Below are 26613 nucleotides of genomic sequence, written 5' to 3' on the forward strand. Positions count from 1 at the left end.
CGCTCGGTCTTCTGGTTCGTCTGCACCGCTCTGGATTCACTGCTCTTCTTCCCAGGTAGAAATAAGACCCAGAATAATACCTGCTTTCGGTGTGTTGAGTTTGGCGGGGAGGGAGGGCGTGGGTGAGTTGGTTAGGGCAAAATATGTAACGCGAGCACCGCAGGAGATAGACCCCTAACATCCTCAAAACCGCATCCCCGACCCCTTAACTGTGCTCGGCAGTGACACGCAGCCTCTCACACAAGACAATCATGTACAGAGCCTTCAATCCAAATGCAATGCATACAGCCTGTCACAGCCTAAGCAGTGATACACCGTCTGTCTCCACACAGCTTCTTCTCGTCACATTGAAACACGCACCTTACAACCATACACTGTGTCACGCAGCCTATCAAAACGCACTTACATGGCAATCTGTCATCACAAACACTAACAGCCACCACAAGCTACACGATTAGTGTTTTATCACAAACAATTAGGATGACACGGACCCCGTTACAAAAATCGATCGCTCAAGTTATACACTCACGCTTACTCACAGCATGTTACCACCAGGCAAAGAGCAGCGTAGGGGGAGCCTTGCGCCGCCCTCTTCCACCACGCCACTCCCAACTCACCCGGAATACAGTCACGGAGGGAGCCACGTCACACTCGCCCCCCCACCGCGCAGCCACAAGTCCTCCAGGAAAATAAGTAAATGGAGCGCGGTGTGTCTGAAGTGGGCGCCGCGCTCCGAAATACAGTAAACAAGGCACATATCTGTTTGACTGCCCTTCAACAAAAAGCTGTTGGCGTTGTGTGGAAAACATAGTGCGTCCCAGCTAATGAAGCAGTGTGTATCATGCCGCAAGTGAGAGATCGAATCCCGGTGGGCGGGGCCAAACGGAGACAAGGCTGCAACAAGGAGGGACTAAAAAGCCTCCTTTACAACCACAAACCAGCGTTTTGCATAGAAGATGACACCAGCCAATGAGGAAGATGAGCGGGGCTTCAACTCCGCCTCCGAGAGCTTTGGAATCTGTATTGATTCAAAGACGCTCTCGCCAGCCGAGACAAAAAAGGAAACTAGGAGTCCCAGTCAGACTTCAGATTATTGGGAATGCTCAATTCACTGGGCAACATCATCTTAAGAATCTTGCAACGTAGACACTATATATTTGCTTAGGCTGTAGGTGCCCTCCAACTGTTGTGTGCTTACATTAAACATTGTCCACTAGTCACTGTGTAATGGCACTAACATTGATGATAATCAGAAACATATTTTGAGAATCTAAGTTAGAAAACTGCATAGCAACTAGTGGTTGGTAGCAAAAATCTGACAAAAGTAAGGAATTGTTTATAGAGTGTGAATGATGTCATACAAGGATTTTTTCTGGTACTGCTCTTAATATATATCTGTGTAATCTTAATTTCTGAACATTCCTCACCTTTTTGATTATTTAGGCTTCGGACTGGAGCTCAAAATTTTCAAGCAATCCCCCTGTGTGCCAGTAGTTGGTGTTGTGCAACTCCACACTGGCGTTGTTCCGCTCTGAATGTGACGTGCAGAGCTGCACTTTAGCTTTACCCAAGCTCACTGATGTCAGTTTATTTTTTTCTGCTCCACATGAGGTGGATCCGAAGCTACCCCTTTTCTCCTTCGCTTCACAAGGCAACTTTCTCAAAATGTATCTTTAAATACCAGTGTGGAAGGAAAAATGTCACTACCCTAAAATCAATGTTTAAACTTGTAGGGACTGTCGCAAGCTTGTGTTTGTAACATATCCCCACCAGATTTGTCTTTGGTGCTGTAGATCGGCCCATGACTCCAAGACCTATAGCGACTGTGCTTGATGAATCTGAAGGCGATCTATCTCCGTGAGGTGAAGCTGTACGTCACCAAACACCAGAAACCTCCACGCCGTGACAAGTCGAAGGGAAGGTCCTTTTCACTCTCCCGAATCGTTCCCATGGCAGATCTTCATTGCGGTCGAACTAATGAGATACGTTAAAAAATTTTTTTTAAAAAGCATAAGAACTTAAACCCGGCTCTCCCCCCCCTTCCCACCACTTACGAATACCGTAGAATGCTCAAGATCATAAACATACCTCACTGTCTGGCTCCCAAACTCTAACTCCATTGGAGCTGATTCCAATTCTCATCCTGGGGCAGCTAGAGGTTCTGGGTCCTTCAGTGACATCTCAGCAGATGCCCACAAGTTCCACAAAGCTATGCTGAGTCTCTTCAGCCAAGCTGTTGGCTCCCTCTGGCATACCTTTGGGTCCAAATGAACCAGAGGACTTCTGACTGGCGGGTCGGCCCAGAGAGCCAGCTGGAACCTCTGCACCTGTTTTGGTCCCCTCACTGGCTTCAATGCTGAAATAAGTTTTGGCGCTGCACCCCATGCTAGACCCCAGAGCCTCAATGCCAGTGCCGGATGACAAAGTGGAACTGATAGTGCTCTGACTCAGAGCTGACTCCGCTTTGTCTTTAAGCAAAGCTGCACTGGATCGCAGCCTTTTGGTAACCCATCAGATTCTGACACTTTTCCCTTGCCCCAAGGAAGGGCCCAGAGCATTCGCAGTGTTTTTGACAAGGACTCTGAAAATGACTGCTATGCCGAAGGGAATGGGTTTGCTCGACCATACACTGAAGACAACTGTTATTGTGAGCTACAAGTTGCCAGTTAACTGGATCCTTCTCCAGACACTCGGCTGGTTTCTCCACCTGGGCCAGCTACTGAGGAAAGTGCCCCTGTTTCAGTAGTGATGCGAAGACTGACTGAGGTTCTTGACTGCCAGTTGCATACCATGGAGGTGAAAATCAGTGTTGTCATCAAAGTCCTTCAACTCGCACAGACCACTATTGAGCCCAGGATGCCTTTTAATGTGGCCCTAACTGACATCCATCTAGGAACATGGGCAAAGCCATGCTACGGATCGCTGATAAATAGGCCTATAGCAAGGTGCCACACCTAATGCATAAAATGACCCTAGAAAACTTAGTGGTGCAAGTATTCACAAGCAGGACCAAACCAAATGCCTTCTCTATCTCCCCATCAGATAGAGGGTCAAAGTACATCAAAACCTTTGGAAAACACATGTTCTCCACCAGCCTAGATATAAGGTCCGTCAAAGCCAGCTGCCTTTTGGGCGATCACTCATACCCTTTGTGACCCCATAGCTCAGGTACTACCTTTTGTATTGGAGGACCATAGAGAGGGTGCTGGCATCAGAAGTGGCAACCAGCTGTTATTTCTGCTACATTCTGGTGCCGAAGGCCTTTGTCTCACCTTTTCAGTTCCGTTCTGCAGAGGGACAATTGCAAGATGCTCACCCTGGCTTAGGTCTTGTCTGTCCTTAATCCTGGAGACTCACTGGTAGCACTGGACCTGCAAGACATTCATTTTCACATCCCTGTCCTGCATGCCCACTAGTGTTGCCTGTGACTGACAGTGGACCAGGAGCATTTTCGGTTTGCTGTGCTCCCCTTTAGCCTCAACAGTGCCTCTTGGGTGTTCATGAAAGTGATGGCAGTGGTTGCAGCTCACCCTTGTAGAACAAAGTTTTCAGTTTCCCCTACCCCAATGACGAGCTGCAGAAAACGGGTTCACACCAGGAAGGTGTCGCCCATCTCCAGACTGCTGTTAATCTCTTAATATCTTACCGTGACTTCAGCATGTTGATAGTGAACCCCAGACTACTTTGGAGATGCTCCCTTTCATTTGAGCTGTTCTGGACATGGTGCTGCTCAGTTGCTTCTTCCTGGAGCGGAGAGTTCAGGACATTTGGGGTATGGTTGTGCCATTTAAACTCTGTCCTGAATCTCAATGAGGATGACTCTGCAGCTGTTGGGGCTCTAGGCCTGCTGGTAAAGCATGCTGGGTGACATATACGGACTCTACAGTTGGCCCTGAAGACCCAGTGGGCATAACATCAGGGGTCTGCCCGACTATGTCCAGATTTTGGAGGAGACTGGAAAAGATCTGCAGTGCTGGCTGCTGGACCGCGATTGGGTCAGTGGCAGACTTTTCTCCCTACCCCGCCGAGAGCCAACAGTGGTGACCGATGCATCCCTTCTATTTTGGGTGGCCATCAGGGAGAGGTGGAGATCAGAGGCATCTCGCCTCTGGCAGAGAGGCCTGGCTCCACATCGGTCTTCTGAAGTTGCTGGCCATTCGCTTGGCTTTGGAAGCCTTCCTGACATTCATCAAAAGGAGGCTGGTGCACCACCACTGCCATATAGTGCTTCAGAAAGCAGGGAGGGTTGAGGTCATGGACTCTGTGTCACGAGGCTCTATGCCTCTGGAAGTGGATGGAACACCAGGGGATTTTCACGGTGGCACACCACCGGGAGGTGATCTCTTTTGAACACCAGGGCATACAAAGTCAACCTCTGACGTCTGGTAGATCACAAACAGCAGCTACACCCGGACGGGCCACAAGGTTTATTACAGGAATGGGGAAAACCTTGGCTCGATCTCTTTGCCACTAGCATAAACATGTTATGTCAGTTTTTTTTACCATTGGAGTTCCCAAGACTGCCTTTTCTTGGAGACGTATTCTGCCTAGAATGAAACTCAGGATTCCTGTGCGCTTTTCCACCAGTGATCAGTGCTTCTTTAGAAAGTGATTTGCCATAAGCCTTTTTTCAAAAGACACACATTATGGACGGAATGCAGAACAAATCAAAACATTCACCCCCAGTGTAGAGATCTGGATTAAATCCATCATTCTTTTGCTCACCATGCCACCCCAGTTTAGACCTGGCCATATGCAAATCAGTCTTGACCCTGTGCCTCATGGGAACAGTCCAGCCCGAACCTTCTATATGCCGACTGCCTAGGCCTGTCAGCATATATAAAGACAAGCTTCTTGCCAGGGCAGCAGGAAATTGGGAGAAGGCAACATTTAAAAAAACTGCAGACAACTGACCTAATTAAAGTAATCAATCACTAGGATCATCCAAAGTAGGTTTAGTTAAAAAAAAAACAATGATGTTCAGCTCTCAGCGGTTTTATGGTCATCAGAGCAAGTTGAATAAAGTGTTTCTTTTAACTCCATCAGTGTGTGTCATGCTCACTGCTAATCTTGTGAAAACCTTTGTTTAGGACATACGTTAAGGTATTACCTAGCTTCTTGTATGGCTTATCACAGGCCTAAGTCTGCTATTAGCTTAGCCAAGCAATCCTTTACCACACTACATCACTTAGGCCACTGACCACTCAAAGTAAAGTGCAACAAAATTGATGAACTGAACATTGTAGATGTCCGCAATGCTCAGTTGTAGCCGAGTACAGAGTATCAATGCTGAAGTACAGTAGACTAGTATGAGGCCCGTATGCCTCATATTTTTGCATGGGATGTAAGCATTATGCAAGCAGGGAGTTCTTGAGCCCTGAAGATGACCATTGACCGGTACAGGCATACTATTTGGTTGTTATATGTTGTTGTTAGGTGGACCATTATTCCTCACCCTTATACCAAGTGTTATTGTTCTTAAAACATACCAAGGGTACGTATAAATAAAAGGACTTCTTTTTGGGCATACCCTTTGGCATTTTTAAACTAATATCTGGATCCCTGCAATTGTCCTGAAAGAAATTAATATCTAAGAACGCCCCTTTTTAGTTGAGTCAACTAGAGTGGTATTACCCTACTCTATAGTGGGAGGTTACCAAGGATGAAGCATGTCATGATAAGTTGTGGTTGAGGCGACTGCTGAAATATCTTTTTGTGATCCTGTAGTTTAAGATCTTGTGAACTCTGAATTACCTCTGCCTCAATCCACTAACTACACAAGCATTTTTTCTGTGATTGTCATAGAAGCCATACCATAATTTCCATTTGTAATTTGGCTGGTTATTAATTGTATGTGTTCTTCTTGTTTCAGCAAATGCAACACCAGAATACGCAGAAGGTAGAACCCAGCAAAGTTCCAGAATACATTAAGAAAGCTGCAAAAAAAGCTGCAGAGTTTAATAGCAATTTAAATCGAGAGAGAATGGAAGAAAGACGTGCCTATTTTGATTTACAAACACATGTAAGATGCCTTTTTTGTTTACAGTTCTTACTGTTTTGTTCATCTCACCCCATTTTTAGGTCTCGCCTGACCAAGCGCTGGTCTGGCGAGACTTTTTGAGAGGGCTCGAAAAAGTGCTACCAGGCCAGCCTAGAGCTACAGTGCATGTGTGCGGACGCGCACGCGCTTGACCGCGATTACTTTCACGGCCGCTTTGATGTTTGATCGCGATCACTTTCGGGGCCGCACGGCCGCTTGGCATAGCCAATAGGTCTCGCTTTTGACGAGACCTATTGGCTATGCCAATGCTTGTTTGCTTTGTCCTCAACCTCACTATGCATTTTACTGCTTGTAACTCATGGTTCCTGACAGACGTACAAGGATATAGTTTGCGGAATACAGGGAAATTCTACTTGCTTTATGGCTACAAAGAAAGACGTTAAGATAAGCAGTGGTAAAACATTCACCAAGAGTGTTTTGTTATGCTGTGTTCTGTGAAATTCATGCATACGTAGTTAATGTAGAAAAACTAAAAACAAAATAGTTTAATCTAAAGCAGTGATACGCAAACTACGTCCCGAAGTGGCCCTCTTGACTTTTTCATGCGGCCCCCTGGTGAACAGCAGCACGAGCTACTGTTTTTTTGTTCAGAAAACAAGTGTCAAATAAACAGGCAACCATTTATTAACCTGCAAATAAATGCTTGCCCGTTTTTTTTTTTTTTTTTTTTTTTTAGCCCTCCTTACACATTACCTGACCCACCCAGACTCCCTACCGCCACCCTGCTGGCATCAGTGCGGCCCTCGGACACACCATATATAAATATGTATAAATATTTGTGAGTACCCATGATCTACAGGGATGTAAGTTCCCTAATCTAGTAGATTTTAGGGTTTCATATTGTTTTAAAATTTATGTAAGCAAGACACCATTATAAACAAACTTAAAGCCCTCCCCTCCGAGTTCCCAACCCTGACAGATCCTACTCCAACTTCTCTCCCTGCGTAAACTCATTCAACCAGTCTCTATCAACACCGAACCAAGCGCCTAAATATAGGTTGATATTGATGGACTTTAAATGTGTAATCTTTCTATGAATAAATATTTGCTTTGCTTTTGGAAATGGCTGTCAAAGATGAGTTTTCATAGTTAGTATGTTCTATACAAGCTTCTGATTCACAGCAAATGTGTCAGTTTGAGTCTATCTGACACAAATGCTTGAAACCCCTTATTTAGCTCTACCAATGCGTGGTAGCTTGTCAGTGGACACTTCTACTGAGGAAGAATTGAAGCAAAGTGTATCTCGTGATCGAAGGAACATTCAGAAAGTGAAAATCAGTCTCTCTTCTCTGGCATGGGACTTCTATTGATATTCATGTGCATTATATAGATCTTCCTCATGTGGGATCTTTAACCACCTCTAATGTTCGAACAGTTTTATTGACTTATTCATGAAAAAAGAGCAACAAAATAGAATCCATCCACACTTAGTTTTGGCAATGAACCCTAAATGGTTTTTAGACATTGTTGCAGAGTATCCACTACCCTCATTATTCTCTAGCATAATAGTTCTGGCAATAATCAGCTAGCGATTTGTCCATGGCTGAAAAGCCAAGCTTTCTAACTCTCACAGGTTCCCTAACTTCAGGAGTCTTGTAGTCATACCATATAATTGGTGGGTTCATTGCATTGCATACACATGCATTTTAATATGAATACACAGGGTTATGAGGTATGAATGCAATTTCTAACGCAAACAGCTACTCCAAGGAGTGTCCCGGCGCGAGCAGTAAGATAAGAATATTAAAAACCTTATATTTGCACAAAGAATCTGGTTTTGAGTTTTTTGTTAAACAGTGCAACCTCCCTCACCATCCGCAGCTCCAAAGGGAGCTGGTTCCTGTCTGATGCACCAAGATACGCTAGAGACCTTCCTCTTAGACCTTCCTCCCGCTCTTATGTGCTGAATCCTAGGGATCTCAGCCAATCATTTGATGGTGGTTCTCAGCTGTCTAGTGGGGTTATGAAAGCCAAATCCAGCTCTGAAGTAGGAGTGGCCGGATTGAACAAAGCCTTAATTTTGACTCTGTCCCTGATGGGCAGCAAATGGAGTGCATGTAAATGTGTAGAATTCAGTGATCTCATAGGAACATTGTGCAGGAGATGAGCCGCCGTATTCTGGATCACTTGGAGTTTGTCTATCAGGTACTCAGGTTAACCAAAATATAGTGCATTACCTTAGTCTAATTGCATTATCTATTGTTAATATTTTTTATATCTCTCTTTCTCAGTCTTGGAGGGATTGATCCACCCCATTAAGCTACTGTTACTTTCTTAGCTGCCATGAACATATTTTTGTTCAGTCTTCTCTAAAGGATTGGTGTAGAGAATTCTAGGACTATCATAAAATTTTAAAACCATGGGTCGATAGGCAGGGCATCTTTCTCCAAAATATGCATCTCATTCTAAACCATGGACCACATTTTTGTTGAACACGGTTACATTTCCAAATAGCTTGTAGAAGTGTTATTCTTCTCCGCCCTCTTTCCAGTGTTGATCCAATCTGATGGAATAAATCCTTATTCTGTGGGTCATATAATTCAATGAAAAAGCAGCTTGCTCATCAATTCTTTGCCCATGTAGTCAAAATTCTAGTATCCACTCGAGTGTGATCATTTAGCTAACTGTTCATGCCCTCCTAATAGTTCTTGTTGTTTTTTTTAACACTGTTTCAACACTTTATATAGTGACAAAGCTTGTTTCTACCCTTGCAGGTGAAGGATGTTAACGATTCAAACACCATCACATCTGATGCCTGCTCATTGTAATTCTTTCTTTAGTACTTTAGCTGAATGCACTGCTAACTGCGTTATCCTTCTTACTTTCCATGTTCCCTTTTGGTTGTGAATATTCTGCCCCAGGAGACAGGGATAGAAATAGGCTTCTAAAAGAAGAAGTCATTTATAAATATTTTGGAGCTGTCCGTGAAGGACTATGGTTCTGCGTGTGCACACAACTGCTTCATGAATTTCAACACAATTTGTTATGTTATGTTATGTTAGACTGATTTATAAACCTCACGGCTGCCCCAGCAAAGGGGCGTCCCAGCGCTGAAACCAGATAGGCGCAGCTAGTAGCAACTGAACAGATTATAGCGGAGGGAAAAGGAATGTTTTAATAGCTTTACGGAAAGGCAGATAAAGCTTTATGCTGGCAGGATTCAGTGATTGGCGTCTTCTTTCAATAACATTTTAAGCATTACTATTTTGTTTTTCTCCTTGTCCTCATTCCTGGAATTGGCTGATGGTTTTTCACTTTTAATTCTGATTTGGACTGACGATTTGCCCTCACAAGGCATGCTCTTGTGGATTCATTCAATGTTTCTGAAAGACAGTCTTCTGTGGATGTGAGAAAGTGCCATCTTTCTTGCATGGTATGCCCCCACTTTTTGCTGAATTGCTGAATGTACTTTGACTGAGTGTACCCTGGACTCCTGCCAATCAGGTGCCCAGGGCCTATGTTCCTTCCCTAAAACACACACACTCCAAATTGGCAAACCCTGGCCACATGTCAGCCCCTGGTAAATGGTACCCTAGGTACCCAGGGCCTTGTGACCAGGGAAGGCCTCTAAGGGCTGCAGCACTCATTGTGCCACCCTTAGAGGCCCTGTACCCTTACACACACACACTGCCTTTGCAGGCTGGGTGTCTGGGTGCAGGACAAAATAAAGAGTCGACATGGCACACATCTCTGTGTGCCATGCCCATTACCTACACTGCCAAGGCATATATCAGCCACCCCTCTGGCTGGGTGCCTTATGCCAATGGTGTGGGCACAGGAGCAGGAGCCCTGTGCCCCTGCAGTACCCTAGTCCATTCCTGGGCACTTTAAGTGCAGTGCTGCCATTTAAGAGTACATGGTGCTGAGAGCTCGTCAAACACGAACTCCACAGCACCATAATGGCAACACTGAAGACTGGGAAGTTTGGTATCAAACTTCTCAGCACATTAAACCCACACTGATGCCAGTGTGGAATTTAATGTACCAAGCACCCCCCGAGGGCATCTTAGAGATGCCCCCTTACAACTAACCTACAATCCACGTCTGCTCTGAGGCTGCCCAGGCTGCCACACAGCAGACACGTTGCTGGACCCCTGGGTGGGAGAGCCCCTGCTCTCCTGGGCCTGCAACAATGCACATCCTGGGCGAGGTGATAAATCTTCTCCCCCAGGATGAGCAAAGGGAAGCTTCAAAGGCATGCCGCCTCTGTGAGCTTCCCCAGGCCACTGCAACCCCCCACTCTGGTGGGAAGCTTGGCCGGAAACCTCAAACAAGGACAGGGGATGTGCCAGCCTGCCCACCCCACCCCTCAGGTGGGGGAGGCGAGGTGAAGCACATCTCCGGGCTCTCGCCATCCTGAAGATGGGAGGCCCTACCCTATCAGGACTAGGCTACTGCCCCCCTCCCACAGGAGAGAGGCAGGATAGGGGGTGTACCCACCCCAGGACAGGGACCCATTGGTCCCTGGCCTTCACCTACCTACCTGTAACGCTCCTAAAGCTAGTATTTAGGGGCACCCTGAACCTTCCTTCCCCAGATTCCAGATTCGAAACTACAAGAAGAGCAAGAAGAACAAAGACCTGCCCTGCAGCTGCTAAAAAGAGGAAGACACCAACTGCTTTGGCCCCAGCCCTACCGGCCTGTTGACCCTCGAACCTGCTCCTGCTCCAGCGCGGCATCTCTTGTGGCCAGCGACCTCACCAGCCCCGGAGGACCTGGCTACCTTTTGGCTCTAAGCCCCTGGGACTCCCATGAGTAGAGGCTCTACTCGAAGCCTATCACTAACCCCTGGCAGCAGCCCGGAACCGCGAACCCAGCACACTCTGCACCAGCCGAGCCTGGCCAGTGCCGGAGTGAACAAAGACCCTGAGGACGACCCCACGGCGACTGTGACCCCGAGTCCAGCACCCAAGGACCTTCCTCGACACTCCTGAAGAAGCCTGCAGCCTCAGAACAAGGTGCCACCCCAACCGCGATCAACAGAGGGTAAGATTTCCCGACACCTAAAGGCACCCCTGCACGCGGCGCCCCACGGCCCCCTGTGCCCAATCCCGGGGTACCTACCTATCCTCCAACTACCCAACTTACCTCTCGAAGTGGTGGTGGCACCTGAAGAGTCCTCGTCCCCGAGCTTGCAGTCTTTTTCTAAACCGGAGATTTCCTATTGAAATCCATTGAGCGCCCGACGGCTCAAAAGCCCTCTGCACCCAGCCGCCCGAGTGGCCTTGGCAGTGAAAACTCTACACCTACCTACTTCCCCACTTGCCCTGAGTAAGTGACCAGGAGCCCAGCTCCCACAGCCGCGTGGCTTGCCAGTCAGCAGCCACCAAACAAGGCCCCCCTATCCCTCATAAGATAACATTGGGCCTAACTCTCTCTGCACCCGGCCGCCCTAGAGCCGCTGAGGGTGAACAAACTGTACCTACCTGACCCTGGGAGACCCCTGAGTCTGTGCCCAGAACCTCAACTCTGCCAGTCGAGTACTTACCCTTAAACCGCAAACTCTATTTTCCTCATAGGGTAACATTGACTGGCTTTTTCCTGAAATTTCTTCCAAGTGTGGACTTTTCAAATCTTCAAATATTCACCAAAAATCAGCCGAGTGACAAAAACGAATTTACTCACCTGCTCTTAGGTGAGCTCCCAGTGCTGGATCTTGGTACCCAGCACTGACTCTGAAAAATACCCACAACTGTACTTACCCTTAACTCAATTTTCTTCCATAGGAAACCATTGACTGTTTTTCTGTGAAATTTCTTCTAAGTGTCGATTTCTGCAATCTTTAAATATTCTTCAAAAATCGTGTAATATCTGAAAACGTAATTACTTACCTGTTGTGGATAAATGTCCCAGTACTGAGTCTAGGTACCCAGTACTGGATTACAAAAGTAACGAGAACATACTGTACCTGTAACCTGAATTTTCTTCCATAGGGAATCATTGATTGTTTTCTCAGAAATATTTTCTAAGTGTCAACTTTTAAAATAGCTAAATATTAGTTAAAAATCATTACAGTACTTAAGTCGACTTGCATCACTTGATTCTGAGAACTGACCCAGGACTGAATCTAGGATCCAGTCCTGGAATTCCAAAAGTAATCTGTTGCAAATAACCTGAATTTACCATTGAGCTCAATGTATTGTTGTGTTTAAAAATAGAGTTGCCTACTGCAACCACTTGTAACTGTTTACTAAAGTCTATTGCATACTACAAAAGTATTTATATGAAACATCTACTGTTGAGAAAGTATATTTTAAACCCAAGTGTTGGTCCTAAAATAAAACAAGCATATATTTTTTATATATAAACCATTGGCCTAGAGTTCAGTTATTGAGTGTGTGAAACCATTTGCTGACTGAGTGTGTACAATAAATGCTTTACACTGTCCTCTGATACTGCCTTACTGCTCGACCAAGCTACCACTTTAGAGAGTAAGGTTATATCTAACTTTAACCTCTGTCAAACCCTGGGGGACTGTGGACTCTGTACACCCTGTACCTATTAACCTCTTCAGTGCCCATGACTAGATAGTCTCGTCATGGAGCACGGTTGCGCTGTGCCCATGACGAGACTATCGCGTTATGAACCCCACCCACTAGTGCAACGCCCGGCACAGGAGGGGGAAAGAGCGTGGCACTGAAGGGGTTAAGGAACAGTATATACAGAGCCACTTTCTCACAGTGGACAACCAAGAAAGACCTGTACTGAGAGAGAAAGACACTACATTTGCCTAAAGATCATACTTAAAGAGTAGAGAGTTATACCTTTGATACATAAGCCTCCTTTGGATAGAAGAGGTGCAAATCAGTATCAGTCAGTACCAAGAATCCAAATTCTATGACAGAATAACATGCAGTTGCTATTCACATGCCATTACCATGGTCAGTTGTGTAGTCATCAGAGCATCCTATTGCAGAGGCAGCAAGTATCTCAAAGGTGTGAATGCAGAAATGAAGCAACACAACACCTTCAGATAAACCAGCTTGTCTCTTTAATAGTAAATTTCACAGGCCTTTGAATGGTGGTGCAGTGGTATGTCCCAGCAATTTGTACAAACTAATGATGCTGATTTGTGGTTTTGTGTTTTCTACTCAATAAAACCCTAATAAAAATTAAAAAGTATTTCCTTGGAGGAGTGATATTATGAGTTCCACTGTTTTACTGCATCCCATTGTTCAGCTATCAAAGAAGGAATTCGGAGTGTACACCACCATAACATTTTCTCCACACTGTTTGAACTTTTTATATAATCCTTTCTTTACATGACTTAATTCTTCTTCTCCTAATCTCTGTTCAGCTCTGGTTACTTCCTAATCATCCTGTGCCCAGACATTACCTTAATAATATTTAGCAGCCTGCTGTAAATACTGTGCTTTCTGTGCCCGTTTTACCTACATTTCAACCACCAATTACTATTACGATACTATTTCTCCAATATATGTATTGCAAGATGAAGTAGTTCATCCTGTCAAAAATAACACTGATACTAAAATGCAGGCAATTGCTTTCTGACCAGCATTTTGCTTATTTAGGATAGGATTACTTTACCAGTGTCAGACACTTCTCCAGTTCATACTTTTTGTAGGACGGAGCCTTCTATGAAACGAATAACTCATTGTTGGTCCAGCTGCATCAAAAAATAGTAAATAAATGTTGACACTGGTGCTCATTCAGGAGTGTGGAATTTAATTAAATATCTACTTGTCCATTGGGCAGGTTGCTTCATAAATCTACGCACAGTCCTGGGCACGGGTGGTGAGGATATTAAGAGTTAATCTTAATGTTTTTCACAATTTAAACACAGCGGCGGTCAACACCAGAGTTAGTTTTGCAAAAGGTTTTTTTATATCATGAGTCAACGACTGTAATGAACTAAACAACCAGCCGACACAGGTTTCGTCACAAGGAGTAATCCTGTGACTCTTCAGGGCTGGGGAAGATACAAGACATGGGGTAAGGGTTACAAGCGAAACCGTTTGTGACAGTCGTTTAAACATGGGTGACATGGATGGGGGGGAGAGAGAAAAGAGGGGGATGGATGGGGGTTTTTATTATATCGGAATCACCAAAAGTGTACCTGTGGAGAAGTGGGGAGACAGAGCACTCGGTGTACAGTGACTGTGGTGAGTGTGCCGCTGTCATGTGTGACACCACATGAGTAATGTGCGGAAAGACACAATAAAAATAGTGACTGTTGTGTGTGTGCCGCTATCATGGGTGAGATCCCATGAGAAAAGCGCAGGGATATCTGGTGTCTTGGTGTTGCAGGGCTCTGACGTGCTCGCCAATGCGCTCTTTCAGTGGCCTGACAGTACTTCCGATGTACTGGCGTTTGCAGGCACATTCCAGAATGTAGACCACGTACCTGGTATTGCAATGTATGTTGTGCTTGATTTGGTATTGTTGTTTCGTTGGGCCTGTGAAGCTTCTGACCCCATGTTGTGCCAGTCTGCATATCCCGCAGCAACCACACTTGAAGAAGCCTAAATTGAGAGAGGTGAGCCACGAGGAGCTAGTGCTGGGACCTGGTACACTGGGGCCAAGTCTTGTCTTGAGCGTCCTGCCTCTTCGATATGTGATTTGGGGTCTGGGAGGTATGACATCTGAGTGTGCTGTCCGCTAGTAACACCCCCCAGTGTTTGTTGAGAATCTTCCTCATTGCCAGACCCATGTCGCTAAAGTCAGTGATCAATCTGACCGGTTGACCTTGATTGGTGGTTTTTTGTTGTGTGTAGTGTATCCTGCCTGTTTATGTTTTTGATTCTCCTCTCTGCGCGGCAAATGGTACGTGCACTATATCCTCTGGCTTTGAATCTGTCTTTCATGTTGGCTAAACACTTGTGGAATTCCAGTTCTTCGCTGCAATTCCTTCTGGCCCTCACGAATTCCCCATAGGGAATAGCTTGAATTTGGTGAGATGGGTGTGAGCTCTCTGCGTGCAGGATGGCATTGCAAGATGTCTCTTTTCTGTGAAGACGGCTCTGCAGTGTGTCAGATTTGTAGATTTCTACATCTAGGAAGGTGATACTAGAGGGGCTATGGTTGCTTGTGAATTTCATGTACATGTCGTTGGCGTTGAGGTGTGCGCAGAATTTGTCAAGTTCGTGTTCTGATCCTGCCCAAAGTAGCAGACAATCGTCTATGTAGCGTCTCCAGTATATTATGGAGTCCACCCACGGTGCCCCTGCGGCGCTCCAGATCCATTTGGATTCTAGGACACCCATGTATAGGTTAGCGAAAGAGGGTGAGATTTTTGAGCCCATGGCTACTCCCTTGTTCTGTTTATACCAGATGTTGTCGTATATGAAAAAGTTATTATTCAAAATGATGTCCATCATGGTTACAAGCATTTGTGTATGTTGCCACAAATTGGCCGGTCTGTTGTGGAGTAGACGGGTTACAGCCTCCAGTCCTAACCCTGGTTCTACGGTGGTGTATAGGGAGACTACATCAAGAGTGGCCAGAATCATCCCCGGTTGCCATTGGACATCAGATAAGATGCTTAGAATGTGTTTCGTGTCCTGTATGTATGAGGGCAGGTTTTTGACTAGTGTCCCAAGGAAGAGATCCACGTATTGAGCTAGTCTTTCTGTTGGACCACCAATGCCTGATACTATTGGTCGGACCGGTGGAAAGGGTGTTGACTTGTGTATCTTTGGCAGGGTGTAAAGCCAAGGAAATGCTGGTCTGTGGACTTTCAGATACAGGAGTTCCTGGTCGTCAATGAGACCAAGCGTGTGCCACTCTGAGAGGTTCTTGTTCATTCTAGTGACAATTGTGGCCGTGGGGTTGAAGGTGAGTCATTCGTAACAAGATGTGTCTTGTAGTTGGGACAAGATCTCGGAGTGGTAATCCGATCTGTCCATAAACACTACGTTCCCACCCTTGTCAGCCTCCTTAATTAGGATCTCTCTGTTGGATGTAAGGTTCTTTAGAGCTATTCTTTCGTCTCTATTGAGGTTGTCTCTGGTTCTGTGTCTCATTCTAAGTGTCTTGTTCTCATGTTTATCCATGTCGGTCAACACAAGATTGTAAAAGGTGTAGACGGCATTTCCCCCTGGGAGCATGGGCGTCCACTTCGACTTAGTTTTGAGGCCACTAAAGTGTTACTTGATTTTAATGCCCCTGATAAATTTGAACAGGTCAATTTTGTGTCTGCAAGTATCCCCTTGTTCGGGGGGCGGAGCTTGCCCGGACTCAAGATGCCCGCTCGGTAAACGAGCTCCGCCATCCACCATAACAATCCTGCAATATTTGCTGCCTCACACGCTCAAATGGGCAGTGCTTCACGGGTCAGGAAGTTCCCTGCTGCTGGCTGATTCCGCCGAGGCGTTTTGGCCCTGTCTGGTGCCATGCGTTGGCGAGATCTGTGCCCTGTGATCGGAGGCGGCGCCCGGCCTGGACGCATGGCTGGCATTCGCGCTTCGCCGTCCCGCTGACTTCAGCGGCTTTTGCGGCTACTGGGGGCGCCGTGGGTCTTCGGCGCCCTCCTGAAGTTATCGTGGCTTGGAGAGGCGCTGGGGGTACTCCATTCCATCCGGGGCAGGTTGGCATTGCTGGAAGCCCGTATCTCCGCATTGGAGGACGAGCAATCTCGGGGATCCACTCCACGACTGCAGGACCTACTTAAATCTGCGTTAGCCGAGTTTACCGAAGAAGCGGATGCTGAGGTTAAGCACATGTTTATGGGGAGGTGGATCGGCCGGACTCGATCCTTGCGGCCATGGCGAGGCGCAGAGCAAGCTCAGATCGCGTTCCGGTATTGTCTTCAGTTTCTGACTCCACTGAGTCTGATCCGGTGGTTGTCGCCGATCAGTTTCGCCAATACTATCAGGAGCTTTATAGCTCTAAGGTCTCCCCTCGTGACGCGGACATTTTGCAATATTTGGAGTATATCGGGCTCCCCTGGCTACAAAATTGGCATAGGGAGTTTCTAGTGCGCCCTATAGAGCTGCCGGAAATCCGCCTGGCGTTGAACTCTGAGGGAGGGCAGCGCGCCTGGTCAGGACGGCCTCACTGTCGCGTTTTATAAAGCGTTTAGTGACCTATTGATTCCCCAGTTGGTCATGCTGTTTCAAGATATTGGCGCTACTGGGCATATGCCACAGACGATGCGGGAGGCCTTGATCGTCACCCTACTGAAGCCAGATAAGGATCCAAGCCTCTGTTCCTCTTATCGTCCGCTCTCTTTGTTGAATGTGGACACTAAGATATTTGCTAAAATACTTGCTGCCTCAGTTAATTGGACCCGAACAGGCTGGTTTTATAACAGGCTGGTTTTATTCTAGGCCGTAGGCTATCGCAGAATATTCGTACGGTGTTTGGCGTTTTACAACACACACGTTCGGAGGTCCCTGCAGTGCCGGTCTTTTTAGATGCCGAGAAGACATTTGATTCTATTGAGTGGCCGTTTCTTTATGCAGTTTTGCGGTGTGTGGGGGTCGGTGATGTTTTTTTAGTTAGTGCAGGTCCTCTATAATAGGCCGAGTGCTGGGGTTCGAGTGGGGAATGTGGTGTCTGATCTCATTCTTATCTCTAGAGGTACTAGACAGGGGTGTCCCTTTTCCCGCTCCTATATGCTCTGGCGTCCGAGCCCCTGTTGAGGGCCTTGAGAGAATATCATAGTCATAGAGGCCAGCGATTTCCTGATTATAATTTAATCGTGTCCGCCTACGCAGATGACACTCTCCTATACATCAGAAACCCGGAAGTTCATCTCCCGCCGGTCATTCTTGAGGTGTTGCGCTATGGGGCTTATCGGGACTAAATATTAACTGGGACAAGTCCCTGATTTTCCCGCTGACTCCCTCTGCCGCTCGTGTGGAACTTGGATTCCCATTGCAATGGACCACTGATCCGGTCCGCTATCTTGGTATTCAGATCCATTCTGACGCGGAGCAGGTCATACAGGCAAACTATGGTAGAGTTATGGCTAGACTGAGCGACGACGTAGACCGCTGGATTAGTCTTCCTCTATCTCTAGTGGGTAGAATCTCTCTTATGAAGATGGTGGTTTTGCCCCACCTTCTTTTTTTATTTGTGAACATTCCCATTGTTGTTCCACGGCATTTGTTTAAGGAATTGCGTGTGTTGATGGGCAAGCTAGCTTGGGCGGGGAAGGCACCGCGCGTCTCGCTGGACACCCTCATGTTATCGTGCTCTGCCGGAGGCCTGGGTGCTCCGGACTTTGAGCTATATTATACGGTTGCTCAGGCGTCCCATGCGCATGCCTGGGTTCACAGTCCCCCAACTCTCCCGCATCTTCATATAGAAAGGGTTGCGGCTGCGCCCGAGCCCTTGCCCTGGCTTTTAACTAAGGCTCCAGATCGACGTTGTGGTATCCTTGACTCTGTAAACTCGGTTGCCAATGCGTGGCATACGTTGCTTGGCTTGTTCGCTGGCGCTCCACTATATTCGCCACGCATGCGTATAGATTGGTGCCACTGGTTCATTTTTAGTTCGGACAGAGGCATCCTCCGTGCTCTGCATAGTCTCTGGTTGTGTGAAATGGGTGAACTTTTCCGGGACGGTAAGCTCGTCACCTGGACTGAGGTAATTGCAAATAGGGAGCCTCCCACAGTGTTAACACAGTTTTTTTTCACACGAAATATGCACTGCGTGAGGTATTGGGCGAGGAGTTAATTGAACCTATGGACTCTCCTCCCTTGTCCCTACTGCTCCGGTCTCAGTCCCCGGTCAAGTTGGTCTCTAAACTATAGGTTTCTGCCTTACAGACGAAGGTATCTCCATTCACGAAGGCTCGACAGGCATGGCAGGCTGAAGTTGGGGAGCGGCTCTCGGATGACGTTTGGTTTTACTGCTGCGAAGTCACCAGCAAGATCTCTCTTAATGGCAGGCACAGATTGGCACACTTTAAATTTCTCAATAGGGCTCACTACACGCCGGCGCCTTTGTATAGGTATGGATTACGTGACTCTGATTGCTGTGAACGTTGCAATAGCCCTGGTGCAGGTTTTTACCATTTGGCATGGCTGTGTCCTCCAGTGGCGGAGTTTTGGCGTCAAATGTTTGAGACTCTCACTGCCATTGTAGAATCTCCTGTCACACCTGATCCTTTACTCGCAATTTTGGGATACACAAAGCCCCTGCGTAAAAAGCTGCGCAAATTAATAGCAATGGGTCTTCTTTTGGCCAAACGCCGACTCGCCATGAGATGGATGAGGGGGCCTTTACCAACAGTGGTCGAATGGGAAAGAGACCTGGTGTATTGTAACACCCAATCAGATGTATACAGTGAATTACTTCCACCTTTCTCGCGTCCCTTAAGCGTTTGGGGCTTCTTTGCTCAGTATCAGGAGTCCTAACGCACCACTACTGCGGACTCGGTGGACTAATGTGGTTTGATACATTATCGTCTGCCCGCCAATGTCAACTTTATAGATAGGTGATGTTTACTACTGTGCCGCCTATGTGGGGTTATTATTTTATTATTTTCACTATGTATTCTCAGGGGATGCTATTGTTGTGCAGTTACTATTCTGTTAATGGGCTGTTATGGATCCTTCTCCTCATCCCCATATTATTCAACGGATGTTTGTACTCTGTCTGTGACCCGCATTTTTTTTTTTGTGTATCGTTGATTGTATTTTCTTTTGAATTTTTGATTTGTCTCTTTGAAAAATCTCAATAAAAAAAGTAAAAAAAAAAAAAAAAAAGTATCCCCTTGTTCATGGGGGTTGAAACAAAGGCCCTTGCTCAGTAAGGAGATCATGCCGCTGTCAAGAGGTTGGGAGGAGAGGTTGACTAACTGTATACCTAGGTCACCCTGTTCAATTTGCTCCTCTCATTCCCCGATCTGAGTTTCTTTTTGTACTCTTCTGAATCTTGCCCTTTTCCCTCTGCGGGTCTTCTGTCTGGGGGGTGCCTGTCTTTGTTGTGTTCTATTCTCCCCTTCAAAAAGATGAGGTAGTCGTGCCTGACCTACCTGAGTAGCTTCCTTGAATTTCGTTATCACTGTCACTGTTGGGAATGTTGTTCAGTGATGTGGAGCTGGATGAGAGAGAGGTGGTGTTTGTCCTGGTCTGTTTGTTTCCCTGGATGGTGGTGCTGACTAGCTTATTGTACTTCCTAGCGAAGGTATAGACTCGTCCCTCCCTATAATCAGCTTCGTCTCTCAAGTTGCCGTGATTTTCTGTCCTGAATCTCGTTTTGGTGTTTAGCCAAGATGTCATTAAGGATGACGTATTTCTTGACTGTAGCTTCTTGTAGATTTAGATCTACTATCTCTGTTTCGAGGTTGGCAATCTCAATCTGTAATCTGGCAACTTTGTGTTCTACGTTATCTATCAGGATGTTGATTAGTGTGTTTGAGTTAGAGTTTAAGGTATCTGAAAGAAACACGTTAGTTAGATTCCTCACCTTAGAATATCCCCAGGCGTCAGACTGGATCCGGAAGATTTTTCGTCGGCAATACCCCTTGCGTGTCGCTAGGCGTTGTCTGCGGCTCCGCGTCCGTCGTCGGCGTCATGCACCGGAATGACGTAGTCGTAGTACTTAGACACCGCCCTCGCGCGCTGACGTCAGTTCTTCTTTTTTCCGCGCCAGTAAGCGCCGATCCGGGAGAGCTACCCCTTTAGTCAATTTTTGACTAACTTTTTTGACTCTTTTTGGTCATTTCTCGACTCTGGTGCCGGTAGGATGCCTGGTTTCAAGGCCTGCGACGACTGTCACCGACTGATGTCGGTGACCGATCATCACCGCCGGTGCCTGTACTGCTTGGGCCTCGACCACGACGCGGCGTCGTGCTCCGATTGTATGGCCCTGACCTCGAAAGCTAGGCGGGAGCGGTCCCGCAAGCTTCTCGAGCTTCGCCACTCGGCTCCGCGCCGCTCTCGATCCCGGTCCAGGAGGAGGTCCAAGGATCGGTCGCGGAGCCGCACTCGACATCGTCACTCGTCTGGCTCGAAGTCTTCGGGGTAAGTCGAGGCACTCCAAGAAGTCCAAGAAGCGACACCGCTCTTCGGACTCCCCTCGCCGGTCGCGCGACTGGGCCGAGGGTCCGGGTGGTTCCACCCCCGTGGCTCCGCAGGAGCCGCGCAAGTCCCCATACCCGACGGTCCCTGGGACTGACGCGACACCGGCGGAGGTCAGTGCCTTCCTCTCGGCCATGAGGAGCCTGGCCCCGCCGTCGACGCCCGCTGGCGCGCCTTCGGGCCCTTCGGACTTGACTGGGTGACCTCGCGTGCCGGCGGCTCTGGCCCCGGCGCCGTTGGAGGCTCCGGCCCCAACGCCGCAGGTCCCCGAGGGGCCCGAGCCTGGGCCCCCGTCGACGCCGGTCGACCTCGTTACGCCTCCTCCGCCGGCGCCGACACCGATACCGCCCCCGACGCCGGCTCCGGTCGACGTCGATCCCCGGTTCAGCCCCTGTCCGGTCCCGACGCCGATGCGGTGCCGCCCGACGCCGCATCCGACGCCACTAGAGACACATATTGTCTATCGACCGGCTCCGATCATTCCTCCTGTTTACCAGGAATCGGATGACGGGGACGACTGGGAGGGGTCTGATGACCCTATGGCCCTTCAGAGCCAACTTGCACAGGACTGGGCAGATGAACTGGGGGAGGCCAGTGGGTTGGATACCTCACTGGACACTGGATTCATCTCTCCTCCGACTGTGGCTTCGGAGGAGGGTGCAGCTTTTTCTGTGGTGCTGCGCAAGGCGGCCGAAGCCCTTGGGCTTGAGCTGCCTGCCGTGGCTGTGAGGACTAACATCCTCACTGAGGTGCTTCAGTCTGCCGCAGGCTCCACTGAGCCTCTGCTGCCATTCAATGAGGCCCTCACTGACGTTCTGCAGGGCACCTGGTCCAAGACCTCCACAGTCCCTCCTGTGGATAGGAACGTTGCCAGGCGCCACCGCCCTGCTCCGGGCGACCCCAGTTTTCTGTCCCAACACCCCACCCCCGAGAGTCTGGTTATCCAGGCCTCTACCTCCCAATCCTCCTTCCCGTCCGCTCCACCGGACCGGGATTCCAAGAGACTGGAACAGTTTGGTAAGAAGCTGTTCTCTTCGCTCAGTTTGGGCCTGCGGTCTTTGAACACCGCCTGTCTCTTGGACCGTTATTCCCACTCTCTGTGGGATGCGGTGGAGGACGTGCTGCCACTGTGCCCGGAGGAGGCCCGGGCGCGGCTTTCCTCGGCCCTGGCCGATGGGAGAGATGCAGCGCGCCATGCAATCCGATGTGGGCTTGACACTACGCTGGGTAGGGCGATTTCTACCACGGTGGCGCTTCGACGTCACGCCTGGCTGCGGTCCACGTCTTTTTCAGGGGATGTCCAGAGCACCCTCATGGACATGCCTTTTGATGGCGCTCGCCTTTTTGGTGAGAAAGCGGACAGTGCGCTGGCTCGCTTCAAGGACTCCCGGGCTACGGCCACGTCCTTGGGCATCTCGGCCCCGCGGCCACAAACTTCCGCTTTTCACTCCTTTCGTGGGCAAGGAAGGGGCACCTCCTCACGTCCGTCTAGCCACCTGCCGCAGAACCAACCTGCTCACGGACGTCGTTTCCGCTGAGGCGGTACTGGAGGACGACGTGGTCAGTCCACATCCACCCCGGCAGCATCCGCCTCAAAGCCTTCCTAGTCCGAGCTTTCAGGCCCATTCCACGCCAGTGGGCGGCAGAGTTCGCCATCACCTGCTCCACTGGCGTTCCATCACGTCGGACAGGTGGGTGCTGCAAATCGTCCGAAGGGGCTACTCCCTCCCGCCATGCCACCGCAGCACCACCGTATCTCGGGGGATCATTTGAATCTTCTCCACGAGGAAGTTTCGGCCCTCTTGGCCAAGGGGGCCGTTGAGCGCGTTCCGAGCCCAGAAGTAGGTCGTGGTTGTCATTCCCACTACTTTCTGGTTCCCAAGAAGGGCAAAGGGGGCCTACGCCCTATCTTGGACCTCCGGAACGTCAATGCCTTCCTCCGGAAGGAACGGTTCAAAATGTTAACTTTGGCTCAGGTTCGGGGGGCGCTAGGGAGCCCGCGCAAGATGGCCGCCTGTTAGTGCTGCTCTGCTGGCCGAGTTTTTCATCCGCCCAATATCCTGGTTCCTACCTGCCATCCATGCACTCCCGGTGTGGATCTGCCCTCCCCGGCGCTCCTGCATCCCGGTGATTTCTTCTGGAGCTTAATGCTGGCCTGCTACGGTTGATTTCCCTGATTCTTCCTCCCGGCCCGGTGGTAAGTGGCGACGCCTCGTGGCATGCAGTGACCGCTCCCTGTGCTGCTGTTGCGCGCTCCTGGTTGCTGGCTGCCTCCGTCTGCTGCTCGGGGGCCCTGAGGCGCTGTGGGGACGCTCCGTCTCTACGTTGCTGCTGGCGGACCCGGAGTGAGACGCGCCTGGAGGGTGGACGATCTGGCGGTGGTGCAGGCTCTGTTCGCCCGCCTCTTGCGGGGCTGACGGTCCCGTGCTCCCTGGGGACTGTACCTCCAGCATCGGCGGAGCATATCGGCGGCGCCTGCTGCTTTTGGGATCGAGGAGCGGCGGCGGAGAGCGGCTAACGGTGTGGACTGCCTGGGGCCATTGTGCTGATCTGCGCTCTGCAGGTAAGGCAGACCCGCGACGCCGGCTTTGTTGCGGCGGGGGGCCGGCTTGGTGGCGCTGCAGGGCCGGGTGAGGCCATAGGCTCTGTGTGGCGCGGCTTGCCGGTCCTGAGTACCGCGACGGGCGGCTGAGCTCTGCGCGGCGTTGGCGCCTTACTGCTGCTGCCCCGGGGTCCTTGGGGTGACAAGCTCCCTGAGCTCCTCGGGTGGGGCCCCCTGCCTCGGCGCCTGCATATCGCGGCCGGGACTGGGGGGCCTACTGTTGCCTCGCGGGTGCCTGGGCTGCTGGTGGGGGGGACTAATGCTGGCCTGCCAGTTCTCCTCCTGCCCCTGATTTGGCGCACAGGCGGCGTTCATCATCCGAAGTCCTGCTGTGGATGCCCTCTTGGACGGGCTGGGGGTGGATAGGCCAGTGGTGGCCCGCTTCCTCTTGTGAGCTCCACGGGACCCCCCTCGCCGGCTCTCCTGCATAGCAGTGGGACCGGTGTTCAGTCTAGACGATTCTGCGTTCCCTCGCCCTGATCCTACAAAGGTCCTTGTGTGGCTGGCTCCCTAGACTCCGTGGGGCACTTTATTGGTGCATATCTGCCTGGCACGTGAGAGGCCTATAGTAACTTACCATGGGGCGTGCAGACAAGCAGCAGGGCAAGCTCTCCTTCACCACTAAACCGCCCCCGAAGCCCCTGTCACCGGCTGCTTCCGACGCTAACCTCGGCGCGGAGGGAGGGACTGGGGCCAGGTTAGAAGGCATGTTGGTTGCCATGCAGCAGAGCCTACACACTATCGACGCAAAAATTGACAATTTAAATTTGCGAATGGACAATATGGCCTCCAGGCTAGATAAGCACGGTGAGCAGCTGTCTGAGGCTGAACAGAGTATTTCTCAGGCGGAGGACAGAGTGGAGGCAGTCGGTACCTCCTGTGCCAGTATGGAAAAGATTATGGAAGTTATTAGGGCCAAGAATGAGGACATTGAGGCTCGGTCTAGACGGAATAACCTGCGCATTACAGGAATTGCAGAATCGACCAATACAGGGCCTATGGAACTGTTCGTTGAGACCCTACTCACATCGCTATTTGGAGTGGAACACTTTTCGAAGGTTCTTATTGTTGAGCGAGCGCACCGCTCCTTAGCTGCTCGGCCCATCCCTGGAGCGCCTCCCCGCCCCATTATAGCTCGTTTGCTGAATTATCGTGACAGGGACACTGCGTTGCGCCTAGCCCGGGAGAAAGGCAGCTTGAGCTATCAGGGAATGAAGGTGGAACTATTTCCTGACTTTACAGTTGCGGTGCAGCAGGCGCGTAGGGAATACCAAACTGTGAAGAAAAAATTGCAACTGCTAATATTGCATATGCCATGCTGTATCCGGCGCGCTTGCGCATTCATCATGACGGAAAATTCCGCATCTTCTCTACCTCTAAGGAGGCGCTTCAATTTCTTCGGCACCTGGAGCATTGCTCGCCGCGGCGATCGCCACCACATGAGAATATGGGTGAATCGAACTCTGTCGGTTGACTGATGCTGACTGGCCTGTTCGAATGTATTGTTGTTCATTTCTGTTCTGCCCGTTGGCGAACTGAGTGTCTCCATACGTCAGCCTTTGCTGTCTAACCTCTCCACCGATTGCATTAATGATGTTATTTTTTCTTGCTGTCTAGATATGTTTGCCTGAGGGCTTTGCTCTGTGTGGCCTTGGAGGAATGCAATATATTGTTCCTGTAATTGCTGGATGTGTTGGGGAGGGACGATATTGTTCTGGTAATGGGCCTGGGCGGTTGGCGTCCTCTGTTGCCAGATGCGGGTAGCTCCTCTCCCTTAATCTCGGCCCACCCTGTACTTCTCAGGATGTTAGTGGCCTCTGGTGCTTCCCCACATGGGAATTTCCCGCAAAGTTGCATTTTCAGTTTTGGCTTCTGGCCTGGTCGCACTATTTCCTCTCTGTAGTTCCTCTATATATGCTTTGACTATTGCGTGACATGTTTTGAAATATTTTCTTTTTGCTGGTTACTGGGCTGTCACGGCAGTTTTTTTTTCTGCTGGAGTGGGTGGGGTGTATGTTAAGGGTTGTAATGTTAGGAATGGTACACTGACTGTGCATGATGGGTATGGTGGGATGGGTTGGGAGCTGACTATCCATATTATGATGTTGGTATGCGTTCTCGAGCCGTAACATAGCTGCCCCTACTGATGGGGAGATATCGTGGCTCAGCTGGAACGTACGAGGCCTTAATAACCCACGCAAGGTCCGCCAGGTGATCTCCTATCTTGACCGTCATAATGTTCGCATCGCTCTCCTGCAAGAGACGCATCTTACTAAACAGGTGGTCACGTCGGTTGCCGCTAGATGGGCAGGGGTTCGATTTGCGGCTTGTTACTCCTCCTATGCTCGGGGGGTTATGATCTTGATTAAAAAAGGCACCCCCTTTGTTCCACTTGTTATTGATGAAGATGAGGGTGGGCGCTACATCATAGTACAGGGTACACTCCACAATCGGTCCTTAGTTATAGTCAATGTATATGGACCTAACGTTGACGACCCTTCCTTTTACGATGACTTGTGGGGGAAACTATGTAAGTTGCCTCCTTGCACTCTTATCTGTGGGGGTGATTTTAATGTAACCCTGGACCCGGACATGGACAGAGTCTCCACTGTTGACAGACCTCCCAAGCGCGCGGCGGCAGCTATGCGAGATGGTATGACGCTGCTAGAGCTGGTGGATGTGTGGCGTATGCGGCACCCTGATGAACGGGAAGGCACCTGTCACTCTTATGCTCGCTCTGTCTGGTCTCGCATAGACTTCTGGTTGCTGACCCGGGATGCTAATGATTGGGTGACGCGGGTTGCACACTTGCCTCAGACGCTGTTGGACCACTCCCCGGTTCTTCTTCGTTTGGCTTTGCCGACCTATGCCCCCCCTCCTTTCCAGTGGCGGCTCCAGCCGTCTGCATTGTTAGACACTGTATTTTGTGAAGGTGTTCGGGAAGCCATTGCGGACTA

The 26613-nt window shown here is 49.3% G+C and overlaps 1 protein-coding gene across 5 annotated transcripts in view; it reads left to right on the plus strand.

Annotated features, from left to right (window-relative positions):
• Positions 1–26613, plus strand: part of PHF10 (PHD finger protein 10) — a 963279-nt gene that overhangs the window by 375978 nt on the left and 560688 nt on the right. For all 5 annotated transcript variants that reach the window (XM_085611960.1, XM_085611958.1, XM_085611959.1 and 2 more), the window contains exon 6: positions 5873–6022. In XM_085611960.1, coding sequence (XP_085468086.1) covers positions 5873–6022 — 150 coding nt within the window. The remainder of the gene's footprint in view (positions 1–5872; positions 6023–26613) is intronic.

This window comes from Triturus cristatus, chromosome 6, assembly GCF_964204655.1.
Source record: "Triturus cristatus chromosome 6, aTriCri1.1, whole genome shotgun sequence".
In the NCBI taxonomy this organism is placed as follows: domain Eukaryota; kingdom Metazoa; phylum Chordata; class Amphibia; order Caudata; family Salamandridae; genus Triturus; species Triturus cristatus.